Raw genomic sequence first — 17,774 nt, forward strand, 5'->3', positions numbered from 1 at the left:
AAGGAGGAAAGACTATCCATTGGAAGAAAGACAGTCTCTTCAATAAATGGTGCTGGGAAAATTGGACATCCACATGCAGAAGAATGAAACTAGACCACTCTCTTTCACAATACACAAAGATTTGAGACTTGCCAGACTCCACAATTGTGTGAGCCCATTTCCTGTTTTGAAATAAAGATTTTATTGATTGATTGATTGAGAGCATGCAGGAGAAGGGGCAGAGGTAGAAGATAACAAGTTTCTAGATAAGAGTTGTGGTTGTTTTTCCCTCCAATTTATAATGTTCTCTTAAGGATAATATTTTCTTCTTAAATTATAGCCATTTACAGATTTTCTTAAAATCCATTCATGTGCTTTGGAAAGAAATCTAAAATTTGCTGTCTGCAAAGAACTATTAATGCTATAAAATTTGTGTTCATTCTGGGAGGCCTGAGGCACCATTTTTTTAAGGAAAATGTTAGAAGGGAACTAACATTTAGGAGATTGGCTCAGAGATGTTTGAAAGATTAAGAGGAGTGATGACTATGGATGTAGTCTGCATGTTTGCACACAAACCAATCAAGAATAAGCTGACCCAATTATCTAGACATAACTGTGCCAGTCTCTTTGGGTGCAGAAGCCTGTGTTCTCCTAAGAGAGACAAAGCTAAAACATACTACACATTTATACCAATATTTTTGGGTTCACGAAACTTTTTGCTCAGACCCAAAAATAAAATAATAAAGCAAAAAGTATAAAAAAAGCGTTGAGCTGCTTGTTCAAGGCTGTGGAGTGACCAGAGCAAGGCTCCACTGGTTTGCTTAAATTTCCCACTGCTCTAGCCCTGCTCTGGTACGTGCCATGGAGAACCACCTGAGAACCATTCAGAAGTCACATTTTCTATTTCCTCATATTCTAGAACCCGTGGATTACATATGTGTTATCCATAAAAAGCATTTGATGGGTAAACAGAGAATTGCTGAAAAAGATATAGATATATACACAGACAAAAGAGTAAAATTGAAATTTCAATTTCAGAAAATGTAAAATTAAAAAATGAAACGTGCCTTAAAGACTACATGTCACAAAAATCACAGGAAAATGATTATAAGGCTACAGAAATTCACAAGAGAAAATGCCAACATGGCTGATCAAATCAAGACAGACTTTGTTGGGAAGCTGACTCTATAGGTCGGACATGGATGGGAAGAGGACAAGAAGGGAACTGTCTAGGGGTAGCAAGAGCATGAGCACAAGTGCTAGAGCAGAAATGACAAACTGAGAAATTAGGAAACTTGAGAATTTTCCACATCTTTGAGTCCTGACTTCTCTGTGCTTAATACCTTCTTCAACTCATTTCTATCTTCTTGCATTTTAGTATAAGGAGTCAGGAGGAAACAAGCTCCTTTAAAACTTTCCTGAGCAATCTACTCAGATAAATATCCGATTTTATTGTTCCAAGTTCAAACTTCCACAAAATACTGGAACACTCATTAAGACAAGTTTTTGCCATTTCATGACAAGGTTCTCCTTTTTTATGGTTTCCAATAACACGTTCCTTATTTCCATCTGAGATCTCACAGAAAAATCTTCAACATCCATATTTCGAACAATCTGTTTCTGATTAGTTATGTATTCTCTAAGAAGATAGAGTCTATCTCTGAAGCTCTTGCTTTTATTTCTGAACTCTTACCAGAATCGCCTTCAACATCTATTATTTCTACCAATAGTTCCTTCACAGCAATGTGGGCTTTTCCCAGTGTGGCCCTCCAAACTTCTACATCCTTCCCCCTTACCCGGTTCTAAAGCTGCTTTGGCATTTTTAGGTATTTGTCACAGTAAGACCTACTTCTTGGTACCAAAATCAGAGGGGAAAATGAATGAAATGATCTTTTTAAAGATTTTTATTTAATGAAGAGAGAGCACATGAGCGAGAGAGAGCAGGGAAGGAGAGAAGGAGAGAAGGTATCTCAAGCAGACTCCCCGCCCAGTGAGGAGCCCCATGTGGGGGCTCCATCTCATGACCTGAGCTGAAATCAAGAATTGTATACTCAACCGACTGAGCTACTCATGTGCCCCTGAAATGATCTTTATTGAAAAAATATAAAATTGTATGAATAGGAAAAAGATCTGATTAGTAATCCCAGAAAACATATAGGTGTGGAAAAAAGAAAAAATAAAAGAAAAAATATGAAAGTAAGAGAATAGACTCTAGAATGACCAAGGTTAAGGAATTAAACTGGAAAAAAGAACTGAGAATTTTACCCAGGATGCAGTACAAAGAGGAAAAGTGAAAAGGTTGTTCGTATCGAGTGTTCTTTGAGAATCATTGTTTCATAAAATTTTAATGGATTCTAGTAAGAGATAATAGAGGAATATTGGAAAAAGTGGTCAAAGACATAATAGCTAAGAAATTCTAATATAAATAAAAATTGACACAGAGGATACAAAAATATGATTTATGAATCTAACAAAACTTAGGAAAGAAGAAAAAAGGAACCAGGAGAAATCTTTGATGAAATAAAAATACAAAATATGGTTTGTCAGTATAACTCGAAATACACTATAATGACAATAAATGTAATAGATTAAATCGCTTTAATAAATATCAGAAATTATCAGTGTGGATATAAAAAATCAGTTATATGCTGCTTACAGGGGACACATCTACACACACAACCTAAAACAGAAAATATAAAAAGAAATAGACTAAGCATATATGAACCAAAAAAAAAGCTAGTGCAACAATATCTGTCAAAGGCGAGTATGAAGTTGAAGCATTAATGCGAATAAAGCAAATAAGTTATAATTTATAATTCATGAAAAGGCTATAGAAATTATAAATTTGTATGTGCCTAATAATATAGACTTAAACCATAAAACACCAAAAGCCAGCAACTACGAAAACTCAGAATTACAAAATAAAAGTGAAAAGCTCACAGAGGGATCCCTGGGGGGCACAGTGGTTTTGCGCCTGCCTTTGGCCCAGGGCGCGATCCTGGAGACCCGGGATCGAGTCCCACATTGGGCTCCCGGTGCATGGAGCCTGCTTCTCCCTCTGCCTATGTCTCTGCCTCTCTCTCTCTCTCTCTCTCTGTGATTATCACAAATAAATAAAAATTTTTAAAAAAGCTCACAGAAGCATAATGGCAAAATTTAACACCTCTCTCAGAAACTGCACATTTGGAGAATATATAGAGAATTTGAGTAACACGTATGACATAATTGTGAGTTTCCATATCCCTGCACTCAAAAGAGAATACAACAGAGAATACACATTCTCCTAAAGCATGCATGCAACATTTTAAATATTTATAAAATTAACTGTACACTCTCAGTCACAAAGAGTCATAGTTATTCAAACCATATTATCTGATTACAGTGCAGTTTAATTAGAAATTAACTATTACAGCTAGTAATTAAAATCCTACAGGTTAGAAAATCTGAAAAAAAAAAAAAACCCAAAAGCTTAAATAATGACTAGGTTAAAAAAGACTTCACAAGGAAAATCATAAACTGTAATGGTTTTATCAACAAACTAAAATATGAAAAATAAATTTGTGAGGTATAGCTAAAGCAATACTTAGAAGTTATGAATAGTCTTAAATATATTTACTACAATTAGCTAGCATTTAATCCAAGAAGCTAGATGAAGAAATCAAAGGAGTAAGAAAGTTGAAGCAACAGAATTATAAAAACAAAACACAAATTAATAAGCCTGGGAAAAACATTTATGGAGATGATTTAAAAAATCAATTTCTTTGAAAGCTAATAAACTAGGTAAGCCTCTAGAAAGTTTGACTAGATGTGTACACACATAAATGTATCATCATATAATGGAGTACTACTGTTCAGCCACTTGGACTGAGTGAACCAGATCATCAATACAGAGGAATCACAGATAAAATTGCTGAATGCTAAGAATTTCTGTACTTTAGGGACCTCTGGGTGACTCAGCGATTGAGCACCTGCCTGCCTTTGGCTCAGGGTGTGATCCTGGTCTGGGGATCGAGTCCCGCATCTGGCTCCCTGTGAGGAGCCTGTTCCTCCCTCTGTCTGTGTCTCTGCCTCTCTATCGGTATCTTATGAATAAATACAAAATCTTAAAATTTCTGTCGTTTGTTTACTTATTCATTTAACAGTGTTCTGTATGTTTACATATACAATTCAATGTGTGCGTTTGTGTATGCATGGGTATGTGGTAGATATTTATATGATCAAGTTACCTACAACATGTTCTTCAGAAGTATGAAGCACATGGTGAAGTGTAAGCATTTTTAAATCTTCCAAGAATTTAAATTGATGTATGTGTGCTTGGAGTTTCTTTCTTTCCCCTTTCTCCTAATCCTAGTCTTTCCTTGCACAGAGATAATTATTATCCTGAGGATGGTGTTGCTTTGTTTTGTTTATTTATTTCCCAACTAGTTTTATACTTTTACATTTTGGAAAACCTCCCATTCTTATAAAGCAGTTTCTCTTTATCCACTTTAAGAAATTACAATTTTCCTTTGGCAGTTTGGTTTTTCTACTTGTTTCTTTTATTTGACAAAGGAATGACTTCATTCTTTAAAAGAGTAAGCCAACTAAATTAATACTGACATTGAGGCCCAAGACTATGAAGAAACCAATTTGCTCGTAGCACCAGTTATGCTATGGGTAAGTAAAACAAAACAAAACTGGAAAATAGTCACCATCCACTATAAATCTTCAGAGTATTTATTGGCCCATTCGACTAGCATAGAAAGAATTACAGAAAAATATAAAAGGCATTGTTCAGTGCTCTCTGAAAAAAAGCTGGTTTCTTGTACTGGTATATATTCCATTCACCAAATTCTTACATGTTCCTCGTATGAATAAAAACTGAGTGTTATTAGAGAGAGAGAGGGAGAGAGAGAGAGAGAGAGAGAGAGAGATTCATCATGGTAATTGATCCACCAATTTTGAGAAATAGTTTTCTTATACTGGTAGCCTGTGAGTAACTTTCTTTCTGGAATAAAGTAAGATAGTCATTCTAAGTACCTTTATTTTACTTTTAGACATGTTTAACCTTAACTGTATCACTAAGTGCATATTAACTAATGATTACACACATCTTACTCCCAGGTATGGTAAAGGCCAATGGGGAACACCTAATTGCCTGTCACTCATTCTAGATTATGCAGTTAGATCCTTTTACAGTTTATCAGAGTTCTCAGGATCTTTTCTTCAAAATTAAGAAATGAATTGCTGTTCTCAGAGATATTATGCTGGAGTATCCTGAGGGCAAAACTAACATTTATTAACTATTTCCCTATGTCAGAAATCTCTTCTATGAGTCACAATTGACAAATTAGTTGTTTCAGCTTTTCTATACCTCCTTGTATTTCTATCTCCTCTTCTTGTCAATTTCTTTCTTTCCTTTTTTTCCAATATCTTCCTTGGTTTAAAAACTCACAGATGCCTTACCCAGCTATGTGTTTTGCCCCTTTTATTCTGGATTGTTGATATTTAAATTTCATACAAACATGCAATTATTCCCAAATATATCACACCAATATCACGTTGTTTGTATAATGAATAAAAATAGTCTATCCAAGAACATGTGACTCAGCCTGTGAAGTCATATCTAAAACAATTACTCAAACCTATGTCTTATTGTCGCCCCCTAAAATTTCATGTGCTGTGTTCAACCTCATGTTTTAAAACTTGCAGTTTCTACCAGTCTCTATAAAATCTCTATACTCTTAGAAAATTGAACATATTAATTCGTACATTTTTCTGAGTAGACATTTAGCCAGGCTTTAAAAGTACTATAAAACTAACACAAGATACAGTTGTTTACCTCAGGAATTTGGATTTTCTGTATAACGTATGAACACATCAGCATAATTCCTGATGGTCAAAGCAGCATGTGAGCCACTGTCTAGTAGGGTTAGGTGCTCATATTTTATAAAGAAAAAATTAAATTGAGATCAGAAAGGCTTTGTGAAATTACTGGGATTGGAGAACCCAAATGGCTAGCCTACATAGTGTGTGGCAATGCAGAGTCCAAGAAGAGGTGAGAATTATAGTAGAAAAGTGAGTGTGCTGTGTTCAGGAACCAAGGATATGTCTGACCCAGCTAAACTAAAGGATCTGCACTGGGAAAGAGTGAAGACAATACTAATTACTAGAGCAGGCTGCATTGGGGAGGATTTTAAAGATGAGATTTTTTTTTTTGGACAAAAAAAGGAAAACACCAAAGATTTATTGAAATCCATTGATGGCTTCTAAGCAGGGAGTGGAATGTTAAACTATGACTTAAGAAATAAATTTAGAGGGATCCCTGGGTGGCGCAGCGGTTTGGCGCCTGCCTTTGGCCCAGGGCGCGATCCTGGAGACCCGGGATCGAATCCCACATCGGGCTCCCTGCATGGAGCCTGCTTCTCCCTCTGCCTGTGTCTCTGCCTCTCTCTCTCTCTGTGTGTGTGACTATCATAAATAAATAAAATCTTTAAAAAAAAAAGAAATAAATTTAGAGAAATGTTTATTAATGTTCCAAGGAACATTAATTAATGGGGTCACTTCGAAAGAGTCAAATAATGTCAACTAAATGTGGAATAAACTGGCACATTTGACTTCCAAGAGGAAAGCATGAACTTCCCAAACCTATTTGACAAGGGAACCCTTTCTGGGAAAGGGAAAACAATGCATGGATCATATATTCTATATGCACTGATACCACTCTCAGTCTATACACAGGCATGTGTAAGAAATGTACAGTTCTGTAGTACTAAATAGCTCACTTGATGTCTAGTTTGATTCTCTGGTCCTGGGAAATTGGTCTGTACTCCTGTTGCTGAGGCATGTCTTTCAGACCCAGTGGCTTTCTATTTCTTCCATACTATTCTGGGACTGATGGAGATACTTTTACTAACTGATCTGTTCCATGTTGAGGTATAAGAAACTCTGCGTGGATGTAGAGGGCCCCATCTCTCTTAGACATGTCAGCTCACTATTCTGTGAGGAATTTCTGCTTCCTTTTGGTTTCCATCCAGGAATGGTGCAGATATCCCATGTACCTGCCTAGTGGTTTTGGGCTTTTCCCATGAGATTGCCACGTAAATCTTCTACTCTATGTCACAAATCATTTTTGTTTCTTAGAAAGCTAAATCTGTAAAACTCATAAGCAGCAAAGAACTCCATTTTCCTCATATTCTCCTCTTGCTTCTATGTCCGAGGAGGTGATTTAGTTGCCTTGTAAGCAGATTAAGACAGGAAGAAGGATGAGGGAAGGAACACCTGAGGTAAAAAAATGAGTTAGTATTTCAAAGATTCTACCTACCATGCTTGGAATACTACTTAGGAAATGCTGGTGTGGAGAACTGAGGATGAAAAGCCAGTGAAGGAAAGGATATGTGTGGTACTGGTGCTGCAGTGAGTTTTATGATGTGTTGTCTCAAGAAATATTGCCTCCTCGTCTTGTAAACCACCACCTTTGGCGTGGTCCTTTGCACAGTCCTCTCCCACATTAACTCTTGAAAAGTCCCTCTTGCTTCTGGGAACTCTTCCTCCACCATATGAAAGGAGGAGAAGCTACCTTATGGAAGACATGGGGACCAATTGAGAGACAGCGCCAATAGACAGACACCTAGGTAAGCTCCAGAGGAGCTTGAGGCTAACTGCAAGTGCACTGGTGACCTCAGCTGAGACCAGAACTGCTCAGATGAGCCTCCACTGAAGTGTTATGTGAATCATAGCCAAAGGAAATGGTTGTCAAGCTTACTGAGTTATGGAATGATTATTATTCATATAAATACATACAACACAACACAATACAAAACTATGTAATATGATAGATATGGTAGGCATTGAAGATAGAGGAAATAATTTGTGGGAAGATTTCCTCAATATGAATATATGGGACCAATGAAAAACCTTTAAATGGAAATAGCTGGATCGTGGAAGGGGTTCATTTTTCACTCATGGGAAGAATAAAGAAAAAGGAAGTGTCAAGTATCATTATGGAGATTCCAGTCTTCAATGACTTAGTAAACTATAGACATGTAGGTGGATGGACCCATGCCAGATGGGGACTTGGTAGCATTCTGCAGTTGTGCCTTTTTGGAAATCACTCTCTCTCTCTCTCACTGGCTTGGATTCAACAGGTGGTTTTTCTGTCACTGATGAAATAAAAAACAAACATTTGTCTTATAACAGCATACTGTCAGACATGACACTAGACTCATCTTAATTCCTAATGATATGGATTACACTAAAGAAAAAATGAACACATGTTAAAAGTATGGAGGGATTGAGGATATGTGTCTCCAGGTTCTGAATCTAAACTCCGTTTAACAAAATTGGGTTTTGCCAGTGAGCTGCGATTAGCGAGGCTCCAATAATACTCACACTAGTCTCAGGGAAACTTCTCCTAGTTCCATTAACTGCTTTTTCAGAAATGTATTTTACATATATTATTTTATTTAATCTGTAGAACATTTCTAAGATTTAGACATTATTTTTATCCACATTTTAGGGATGAATGGACTGATATTATATTGTTATTAATAATAATAATAATATTATTATTATTATTATTACTAGTAGTCATAGTAGTATTAGTATTTTGCAAGGAGTCTTCAGGTGGGCAGTGTGTGGTGAAAACAGAAAGTATTTCTAATGTAAGGGGCTTTTAACTCCTACAGCAGCTTCCTTAAATTTTGATTTCATGAAGTGTTTTCCAGTGTGTCAAGTTCTTAATCAGTTATGCCTATGTCAGTTCGTGGGCAATCATAATGAAAGACACCAATCACAGCTTCACATACTCATGTGCAGAAAAAGCTAGAAGTCTCCACCTTTAAAACAGATGCTACCACAAGAACAGATTCACTATCCAAGTTAACTCTGTCCCCAGAATTTAGTTTCTGCTTTAGGATTCTGCATGATTTTATACTGGCTGATTTTTTGAAGATGCCTCTGTGACTGTCATTTAACATATTCTGTTAGGATTCATGGATTCATACTTGGCACAGGATGAGTCTTTAGGCTTAGGTAAGATGTTTTCAGTTGTTAGATTAGGTAGACTCAGTTGAAAGAGACCGGAGACTACTGTGAGTTCAGAAGACAATGGGAAAATATGAAGATGATTCATGCACACAGAGTCCATTTTGACTGATCTGAACAGGCCTACACGGGCCTCTGGGAAAAAGTGGAATGGACAAAAAGTTGTCCTGCTGTATTGGCCTCATGACTCTGCAGTAGCTAAATCAAATGACACTACCAAAGCTTCTCAGCCACAGCCAGGGGCTGTCTATTGATTTCCCCATTTGGGGTAGGTTTGCATGAGAACACTTGGCCTCTCTGAGGTCCCCCTCCTCAGGAAGGCAATAAAAGACCAGCCTGAGACCTACCAGAATTGGGAAGGGCAAGTTGTCATTACTACAGATATCCACGAGAGGGAACTCCAAAGCGCTCTCTGGGTTCTGCAGAAGGCTCAGCTGTGCACTTGTTCCAGCAAATACCACCGCAGCACCAAAAGGCTAACCTTCTGAAAAGACTTCTTTTAGTGGTCTTCTGGCCTGAATCTAAGGAAGAAGGGAGGTTAGTGTATTTTCATTCACTTAGCCTTATTTTCACCATTGCCATTATACAGCATGTTCATTGTAGTGGCTAGAGGAGGGAAACGGAGTCATTTGTTGTGTACAACTCTCCACGTTCTGATGTTGGCTAACAGCATCGTTATGGTGTTGAAGAGTTCTTCCTCATATCCTTCAGACTGATCTGAGACTCGATCAGATTGAAGGTCAGTATTTCCTGTGCCATCAGTTACTGTCTTTGCAATGCAACAGGAGACACTGAACCTGTAGATGTTTGTTTTCTATTGGAGTGATCAGTGGGTTCAGGTGTCAGATCTGATTTTAAAGGCTAGAAGGATTTGGTATGTAAATCAAACTGAGTGTGGTAATCCTCTGCTTTCACAGCCAGTCTCCCCTCAGCCTGATTTCCTCTTTGACTTTCTGAGTGCTCAAGTTCTAACATCCAAAGGATCTGCCTCTCAGGACACAATCTGCCTGACCCTACTTCTCTGTTGCTCTGCTCTGGGCCATCTTCAAGGATGACTTTCTGCAGTCAGGGTCCAAGGGAAATAGTCATTACATGCTGGCTATGTGGTGGCTGTGTTCCCTTGTGATACCACACCAACCCACCCAGAGATGATGTTTTCGGTTAAATAGGTTGAACATTTACTGAAAAGAGCCTAAACCACAATGAAGTGTGGAAACACACTTCCTCACACACACACTCAAACATACATGTATATATAAACCTACACACAAGCACAAGGCTTGAAAGGGAACATAGAATAAGGAAAACAAGGTATCCTGAGGTTATGAATGCATTTATTGACCACCAGTTTCCAGAGATGATTTTTAGTTACTCAACATTCCCTACTGAAGCAAGAACTTTCCAAAGAAAAGTTGATCAGCAGTGAGAAGCTGAGTTCAAAGTTTCTACTGCTCAAAAGAATGTTTCCCTTTGAAGATACCTTAACATTGCTTAAGTAACTGAATTCTTTAAGAGTCAACAGATGAGCCAAGGTGTCGAAGGATAAACAGATGAGCAACATTTCACCAAATAACCTTAAACACCTGGCCACTACTCTGCACAAGGCAATAAATGTTCCCAGGATGATTAATTAAAGGGGTCACTTCAAAAGGGTGGAATAATGTCAAATATATGTGGAAGAAAACTGGGGCATTTGACTTCCAAAAGGAAAGTAAGAATTTCCGAGACCTATTTAACAAGGGAAACCTTCCTGGGAAAGATAAAACAATGCATGGATCATATATTCTATATGCACTGATAGCAATCTCCATCTATACACTGGCATAAGTCAGAAATGTACCGTTCTGTAGTTTTAAATAGTTCACTTGATGCCTAGTTTGATTCTCTGTTCCAAGACTGGTAGTGATTTAGGTTTTCTTAATTGCCCCCATGAGTGTGTCTATGTTCTGGAGTCTTCTGGTGCCGGGGAGGCTGTAAATTGGTGAAGTGCCACTTATCTGGTTGCTCTGTGTCATTGGTGTATACTAATAGCTGCTGAAGTGTCCAAATTGCTCTCTGATCCTGGGAAGTTGGTGTGTACTCCTGTTGCTGAGGCATGTCTCTCACACCCAGTGGTTTTTTATTTCTTCCAACTATTCTGGGACTGATGGAGATACTTTTACTAACTGATGTGTTCCATGTTGAGGTATAAGAAACTGCATGGACATAGAGTGCCCCATCTTTCCTGGACATGTCAGCTTGCTATTCTGTCAGGAATTATTGCTTCCTTTAGGTTTCTATCCAGGGAAAGGTGCAGATATCCTATATTCCTACCCTGTGGTTTTGGCTTTTCCCATGAGATTGCCACCTAAATCTTCTACTCTATGCCACGAATCATTTTTGTTTCCTAGAAAGCCAACTCTGATAAACTCATAAGCAACATGGAGATCCCTTTTCCTCATATTCTCCTCTTGCTTCTATGTCCGAGGAGGTGATTTAGTTGCCTCTTAAGACAGCTTAAGACAGGAAGAAGGATGAGGGAAGGAATACCTGAGGTAAAAAAATGAGTTAGTATTTCAAAGATTCTTCCTACCCTACTTGGAATACCCCTTAGGAAATGCTGGTGTACAGAACTGAGAATGAGAAGCCAGTGAAGAAAAGGATATGTGCGGTAGTGGTGCTGCTGTGAGTTTTATGATGTATGATCTCAAGAAATAATGCCTCCTCGTCTTGTAAACCACCACCTTTGGCGTGGTCTTTTGCACAGTCCTCTCCCACATTAACTCTTGAAAAGTCCCTCTTGCTTCTGGGAACTCTTCCTCCACCATATGAAAGGAGGAGAACCTACGTTATTGAAGACATGGGGACCAATTGAGAGCCAGCGCCAATACACAAACACCTAGGTTAGCTCCAGATGAGCTGCAGGCTAACTGCAAGTGCACAAGTTCCCTCAGCTGAGACCAGAACTGCTCAGATGAACCTCCACTGATGTGTTATGTGAATCATAACCAAAGAAATGGTTGTCTAACCTACTAGGTTATGGAATGATTTTTATTATCCATATAAAAGTATACAACACAACACAGTACAATACAATTCAAAAACCATGTCATAGGATATGATAGGCATTGAAGAAAGAGGAGATAATTTGTGGGAAGATTTCCTCAATATGAATATATGGGACCAAGGAAAAAACTTTAAATGGAAATAGCTGGGTCTTGGAAAGGGTTCATTTCTCATTCATTGGAAAAAGAGATAAAGAGGAAGTGTCAAGGGTCATTATGGAGATTCCAGTCTTCAGTGACTTACTAAACTATAGACATGTGGGTGGATGGACCCATGCCAGATGGGGACTTGGTAGCATTCTGCAGTTGTGCTCTTTTGGAAATCACTATCACTCTCACAGGCTTGGATTCAACAGTTTGTTTTTCTGTCAGTGATGACACGAAAAACAAACATTTGTCTTACACCAGCACTGACTCATCTTAATTCCTGATGACACGGATTATCCAAAAGCTTCCCTCAACACAATGAGGTATATGTCGTAAAACTAAGACATGTCAAAAGTATGGAGGGATTGATGATGTGTGTCTCCAGGTTCTGAATCTAAACTCCGTTTTACAAAAAATGGGGTGTTGCCAATGAGCTGTGATTAGCTAGGCTCCAATAATACTCGCACTAGTCTCAGGGGAACTTCTCCTAGTTCTATTCATTGCCATCTAGAAATGTGTTTTACATCCTTTATCTTATTGAATCTTGACAACATTTCTAAGATTTAGACATTATTTTTATCCACATTTTAGGCATGAATAAAGTGATACCGAGCTAGAGTAATTGGCAAAAGGTCGTATAGCTGATAAATGGGGCACTGGAGTTTGTACTCTGGAGAGGTAGTTTGACATCAAGTCAAGTCCTTTTCTCTCAATGATGCTGGTTTTTTTCGACTCATTTTAAAGAGCACTGGAATCCTGTGGTGCCTCAAGAGCCACTGATCAAGAAGAGGATGGAGCAGGAATAAAAGTCCCGTGCTCTGGTTTCAACCAGAGCAAATTTATATATTATAATAGAAATAAATAATTATGCATTTTATGTTTAACTACATATATCATATATATAGATGTGGGATCCATTTAAAAATGTGTTAAAAAAATCCCAAACACTGTATCATACCATGCTATCTCCTAATACTGCCAGAAATGTCTTGAAGTTTCTATGCTTTCTTGGGTCTCCAACAGTGTAAAACTTCCCTTGACCTGTTAGCCAGCCTTCAGAGAAGGAGCAGCTGGGAATCATTGCCCTGGGGATGCTCTGGGCTCCAGAAGAGGGCTAAGTATCTGCCATGACCCCTGGCAACCTTGCTGTCTGTGTCTCCCTAAAGCCTATTAAACTATTCACAGTACCTGCAGCCTTCTCATTGTTATGACAACTCTTTGAATTCTCTCCCAAGAGAGAAGTGATGTCTTCTCCAAATATCCCGAGGCAATTTTCATACAAAAATTGTATAAGAGAAGCCTGTAATGCAAAAAGAACACAATGGGGTGCTCTTTTTCATATGGAAGAGTTAGAAGTCACATTTTGTTTATAGACCTTGGATCTAACCAAAAATGTGAAAGACTTCTATGAAAAATTCAGAGTTGATAAAAATATATAGAAACGCAAGTTCTCTAATAAAATAAGAAAGCATGATACTTTCTGTTGTACTTTGAGTACAGATTTTAAAATACTACTAGTCAGTGGGGTAAAGTCCTAATTTGTGACATTTAATAACTAATATTGTGATACCAGTGGTTACATCTTTAAAACTAGGATAGCTTTCAAAGTAACCTACCTTCTTAAAGTTTACTTATTTTGTAAACTTCTGCTTCCAGAAAATATTGGGTTGTAACTTAGGATAATATCTGATTAAAATGTATAAAGCATAGACAAAATCCTATGAAATCCATTTCTTATATAGGGAAGAATATTTTTTTGGAATGTGGATACTCCTGTGGATATTTTTTTTTTATGTTTTCTTTTTCTTTTTCTTTTTCTATTCTTTTCTTTTTTTTTTTTTTTTTTTTGAGTAAAAACTCACAGGGCTGGGGAGAAAACATGTCTGTCTGTCTAACTGCAGTCCCTTCTCAGGTCTTGCTTTGCCTAACGCTGGCTCTTGGCATGAGCTTGGGGAAAAGCTGCCATCTTATTAGGCATGTGTGGCTTCATTAGGATGTTCTGGAATATCTCACTAGTTTCTGTCTGATGTAGCAGAGGCAAAAGAGTAACCAAGTATTTTTCTAAATGAGCCACAACTTGCAGAGCAAAGGCAATGTGTTTGGATCCATGGGTGCTCATAGTGCCCGAGACACCTAGGATGTGCCAGTAACAACCACAGGAGCTAGGTCTTGTTACCATTGTGTCATGAGGAAACCATGCCTTCGCTCAAGTTTACAAGTTCCCCCCTCAAGGATCAGGCTGAGAGTTGAACCTTGCCTTGTCAAACTCTAGAGCCCAGGTCTTTTCTACCATATTACATCACTCTTCTCTCTCTTTTGTTTAGTCAGTCTAGTATTGAATCTCTTGGATGGGAAAGAAGTGACTCAACTGCTCTGTGTTTCCCACTATAACAACACCCCTTCCCATATTCCACCAGAGAAGGATGGCAAACTCTGCCATTCCAAGGAAGCCTATGAAGATGTGCACTTTTCAGAACTGATCCATCCAATTTACTACTACACATTTCAGATTCAAAGCATGGATTCTAAACCCCAGGGGACACATATGAGAGCTCTCCCTACCTTTTTTACGAAGTTCTCTTCCAATTCCAAGCTGCCAGAATTAGGTGGACAAAGAATGCTTGGGGCTATACACACTGATAAATCATAAGGTGTTATCTGGTTGGGTGAGGATTCTTGCTCAATGCTGTATAACACTCCAAAAAGGTACCGCAAGACAACAACATTCACATTTGGCAGCTGAGCTAGAAGCCTAAAGTCAGAAAGATGCACTTTTGAATAAGGCAAGCCATTGCACTTAGCAGCTGGAAGTATAGAGATGGAGAGCAGAGAACATCTTACTAGAACTAGTATACAACCTGCTGTAGCAGAGTTCCAGGCATGAATGTATACAAATATGTTTTACCGAATTCAATTTCTGAGCTAACCCACTCCAATTGAATGTTTGACAAACTGAAGGCTATACTATGGGCTGTTGATGCTCTGGCATCTCTCTTAGGCCACTGACTTTTGTCTACCATTTTCATATATTCAGAAGGTGTACAATGGCTAAGGAGTCCACGTTAATAAGGTCAGGAGAAGAGCAATAATAGCCATAAGGCATGCCTGTATTCTGAAACTGGCCTCCGTGGGTGTGAAGAATTGAAACTATTTGGCATTGAATGTTATTTTAGTGGTCAAAGTGGCAAGAAGGAAGCCAATATTTTCCTAATAGTATATTGGCTGTATTTCTGAGCCATGACCAGAGTAGAGTAATTATTGCATCATTACCTCTGGGCTGCATTTATTTTCTCCTCCTCAGTCACTTCGTCAAGAACACCAAGCCATTTTTCATAGAGTTCCGATGAAAGTAAACTTCCTTCGATATTTTCAAGAAAATCCTTATGTGGTTAGAAAAATAAATAAATACATGCAAACAGACACACTCACACAGATGTAGAGACTCACACACACACAAATATATGTATATATGATACAAAATATATATTGGAAATATCACAGAGAAAACACTTAGTTCAAAACTTCAGTTCAGTCCCTAATTTCTTCATAGATACCCAAACTGTGACCCACACGGAGTTCACCTCATACTCTCCATTGAATTGCACGTGCAAAAACAGGTTGTGGATTTTCTCCAACAAAAACAAAAGCATCAAAGCAGAGCCTACGCTTCAGTGGAAAGGAAGACAAAGCTCCCTTCTATCATATGGCACTTACTCTTTTGTGTGCTTTTTTGCAAACTACTACAAAAGCTACTCTCATCATTGCTTCATTCTTCCTTTCCTTAACTGTACAAAAGTAGATGGTCTAATGGCAAACTCCTGATGTTCCTGAGGATGTATTCATTTCTAGTGTAGACCAATTCTCCAGAGAGTTTGACATGATACTATTCAGGCCAAGGTTGCAGAGTCTGATTCTCCACAAAGATTAGTCAACTTTAGGTAGGGAAAGCTTCAGAAATGTCTAAGAACTCTATGCACACGTGGTCACCATCTTCCTAGTCTGTGCCTATAACACGGAAATAGAAAAGACCCTACTAAGTCTTGCAAGAAACATCAATTGTATGTGTGCACCTTCAAGAGGGAAACACTTATCATGGTATTCAAGTACCTAATGGATGATCATTCTTTTCCTTGTGTCTTGATGCCTATATATATATTTACTGGTGTGTTTTACTCTAGCTCAGTGTAGTAATGGTCAGAGACTATTGCTATCTTTCATATAGTTAAACAGTAATGGGGGACAAGCAAAGACCAAATGTGACAAGGAAGGACCACATATGACCTTGGTTCTAAGAGTGCCATAATAACTGCCTTAATATAGTTTTGTTCAGAGCTGTTAGCAAGTGCCAAGGTAGATGGATTAAATTCTTTGTTCTAGTTTTCAGTTCTTTCTCCATTACCATTTTAGCAATAGAATGGGATATCTGTGATGTAGCTGTATAATTTCCAAATTAATCTAGTTCTTGAGACGATCTATTGAATTTTCAGAATTCCAAACTACCTTTGTCCATTGCACCTACTCCTAAAGTTAGATTTATCAAAAGAGGCATGTAGCTAGAGCTGGTTACTGTGTCGTTATAACCTTGGATGGTGGGCTAGACATCACAAATATTAACAAAAGGATAACCTAGGATCTGGTGAAAGGAGACACAAATGGCAAAATCCTTCCTCCATGACTTATAAAGTAAAAGGCATCAAGAAACAGGAGACAATGATGGTTAACAATGATTGGTCGCCTCACTGAGCCTTTTTATATTCCTCATAAAGTAAACATTTGCTTACTATTGTAAACTTCTAGATCTATTCTGAAATTTTTCATGTGATTTTTCTTTTGGAAACTGCCTTCATTAGGAGCATGGTGAGGAAGTCATCAGAGACAGGATGTTTTCTTTGGTAAACATTATGTATGTGTCAATGTATATTTTGAAATTTCTTATTATTATAGTAGTCACATTAGTATTAGTCTTTTGCATGGAGTCCTCAGGTGGGAGGTGTGTGGTGAAAACAGAAAGTATTTCTAATGTAAGGAGCTTTTACCTTCTACAGTACCTTCCTTAAATTTTGATTTCATGAAGTGTTTTCCAGTTTGACAAGTTCTTAATCAGTTATGCCTATGTTGGTTCTTGGGCAATCATAATGAAAGACACCATCACAGCTTGAGTAACTCATGTGTGGATAAAGCTAGAATTTTCCCCACCTTTAAAACACATGCTACCAGAAGAACAGATTCACTGTCCAAGTTCACTCTGTTCCCAGAATTTAGTTTCTTTCTTAGGATTCTGCATGATTTTATACTGGCTGATTTTCTGAAGATGCCTTCCGTGAGTGGTCATTTTTGATTGATAAGGAAAGCACATAATGTAGGAAAAAAAGAAGAGTATATGGCATTTCATATCCCAAGCCCAGAGCAAAAGCTTGCTTCCTTTTTGAAAGAGCTAGGCTATCGGATGGTATACAGTTTTAGAGCTGCAAGAAGTAAAGTCAATTTAGATTCTTTAGTCAATGTCTCTCTATAGTTTTACCCAAAATCCACCTTACATACACTGAAACTTTGTAATAACTTATTTAAATCAGATTTTTT

At 37.9% G+C, this 17,774-nt stretch overlaps 1 protein-coding gene across 1 annotated transcript in view; it reads right to left on the minus strand.

The window, feature by feature from the left end:
• Positions 1-4,666: 4,666 nt before the first annotated feature.
• The window catches only part of LOC144291404 (uncharacterized), a 29,375-nt gene continuing 16,267 nt past the window's right edge, over positions 4,667-17,774 (minus strand). The window contains exons 11-15 of the mRNA XM_077860889.1: positions 15,465-15,574; positions 14,757-14,946; positions 13,383-13,494; positions 9,351-9,524; positions 4,667-8,120 (exon numbers count right to left, since the gene is read on the minus strand). Of these exons, the coding sequence (XP_077717015.1) occupies positions 9,379-9,524; positions 13,383-13,494; positions 14,757-14,946; positions 15,465-15,574 (558 nt within the window). The 3' untranslated portion in view covers positions 4,667-8,120; positions 9,351-9,378. The remainder of the gene's footprint in view (positions 8,121-9,350; positions 9,525-13,382; positions 13,495-14,756; positions 14,947-15,464; positions 15,575-17,774) is intronic.

This window comes from Canis aureus, chromosome 20, assembly GCF_053574225.1.
Source record: "Canis aureus isolate CA01 chromosome 20, VMU_Caureus_v.1.0, whole genome shotgun sequence".
NCBI classification, from domain to species: Eukaryota; Metazoa; Chordata; class Mammalia; order Carnivora; family Canidae; genus Canis; species Canis aureus.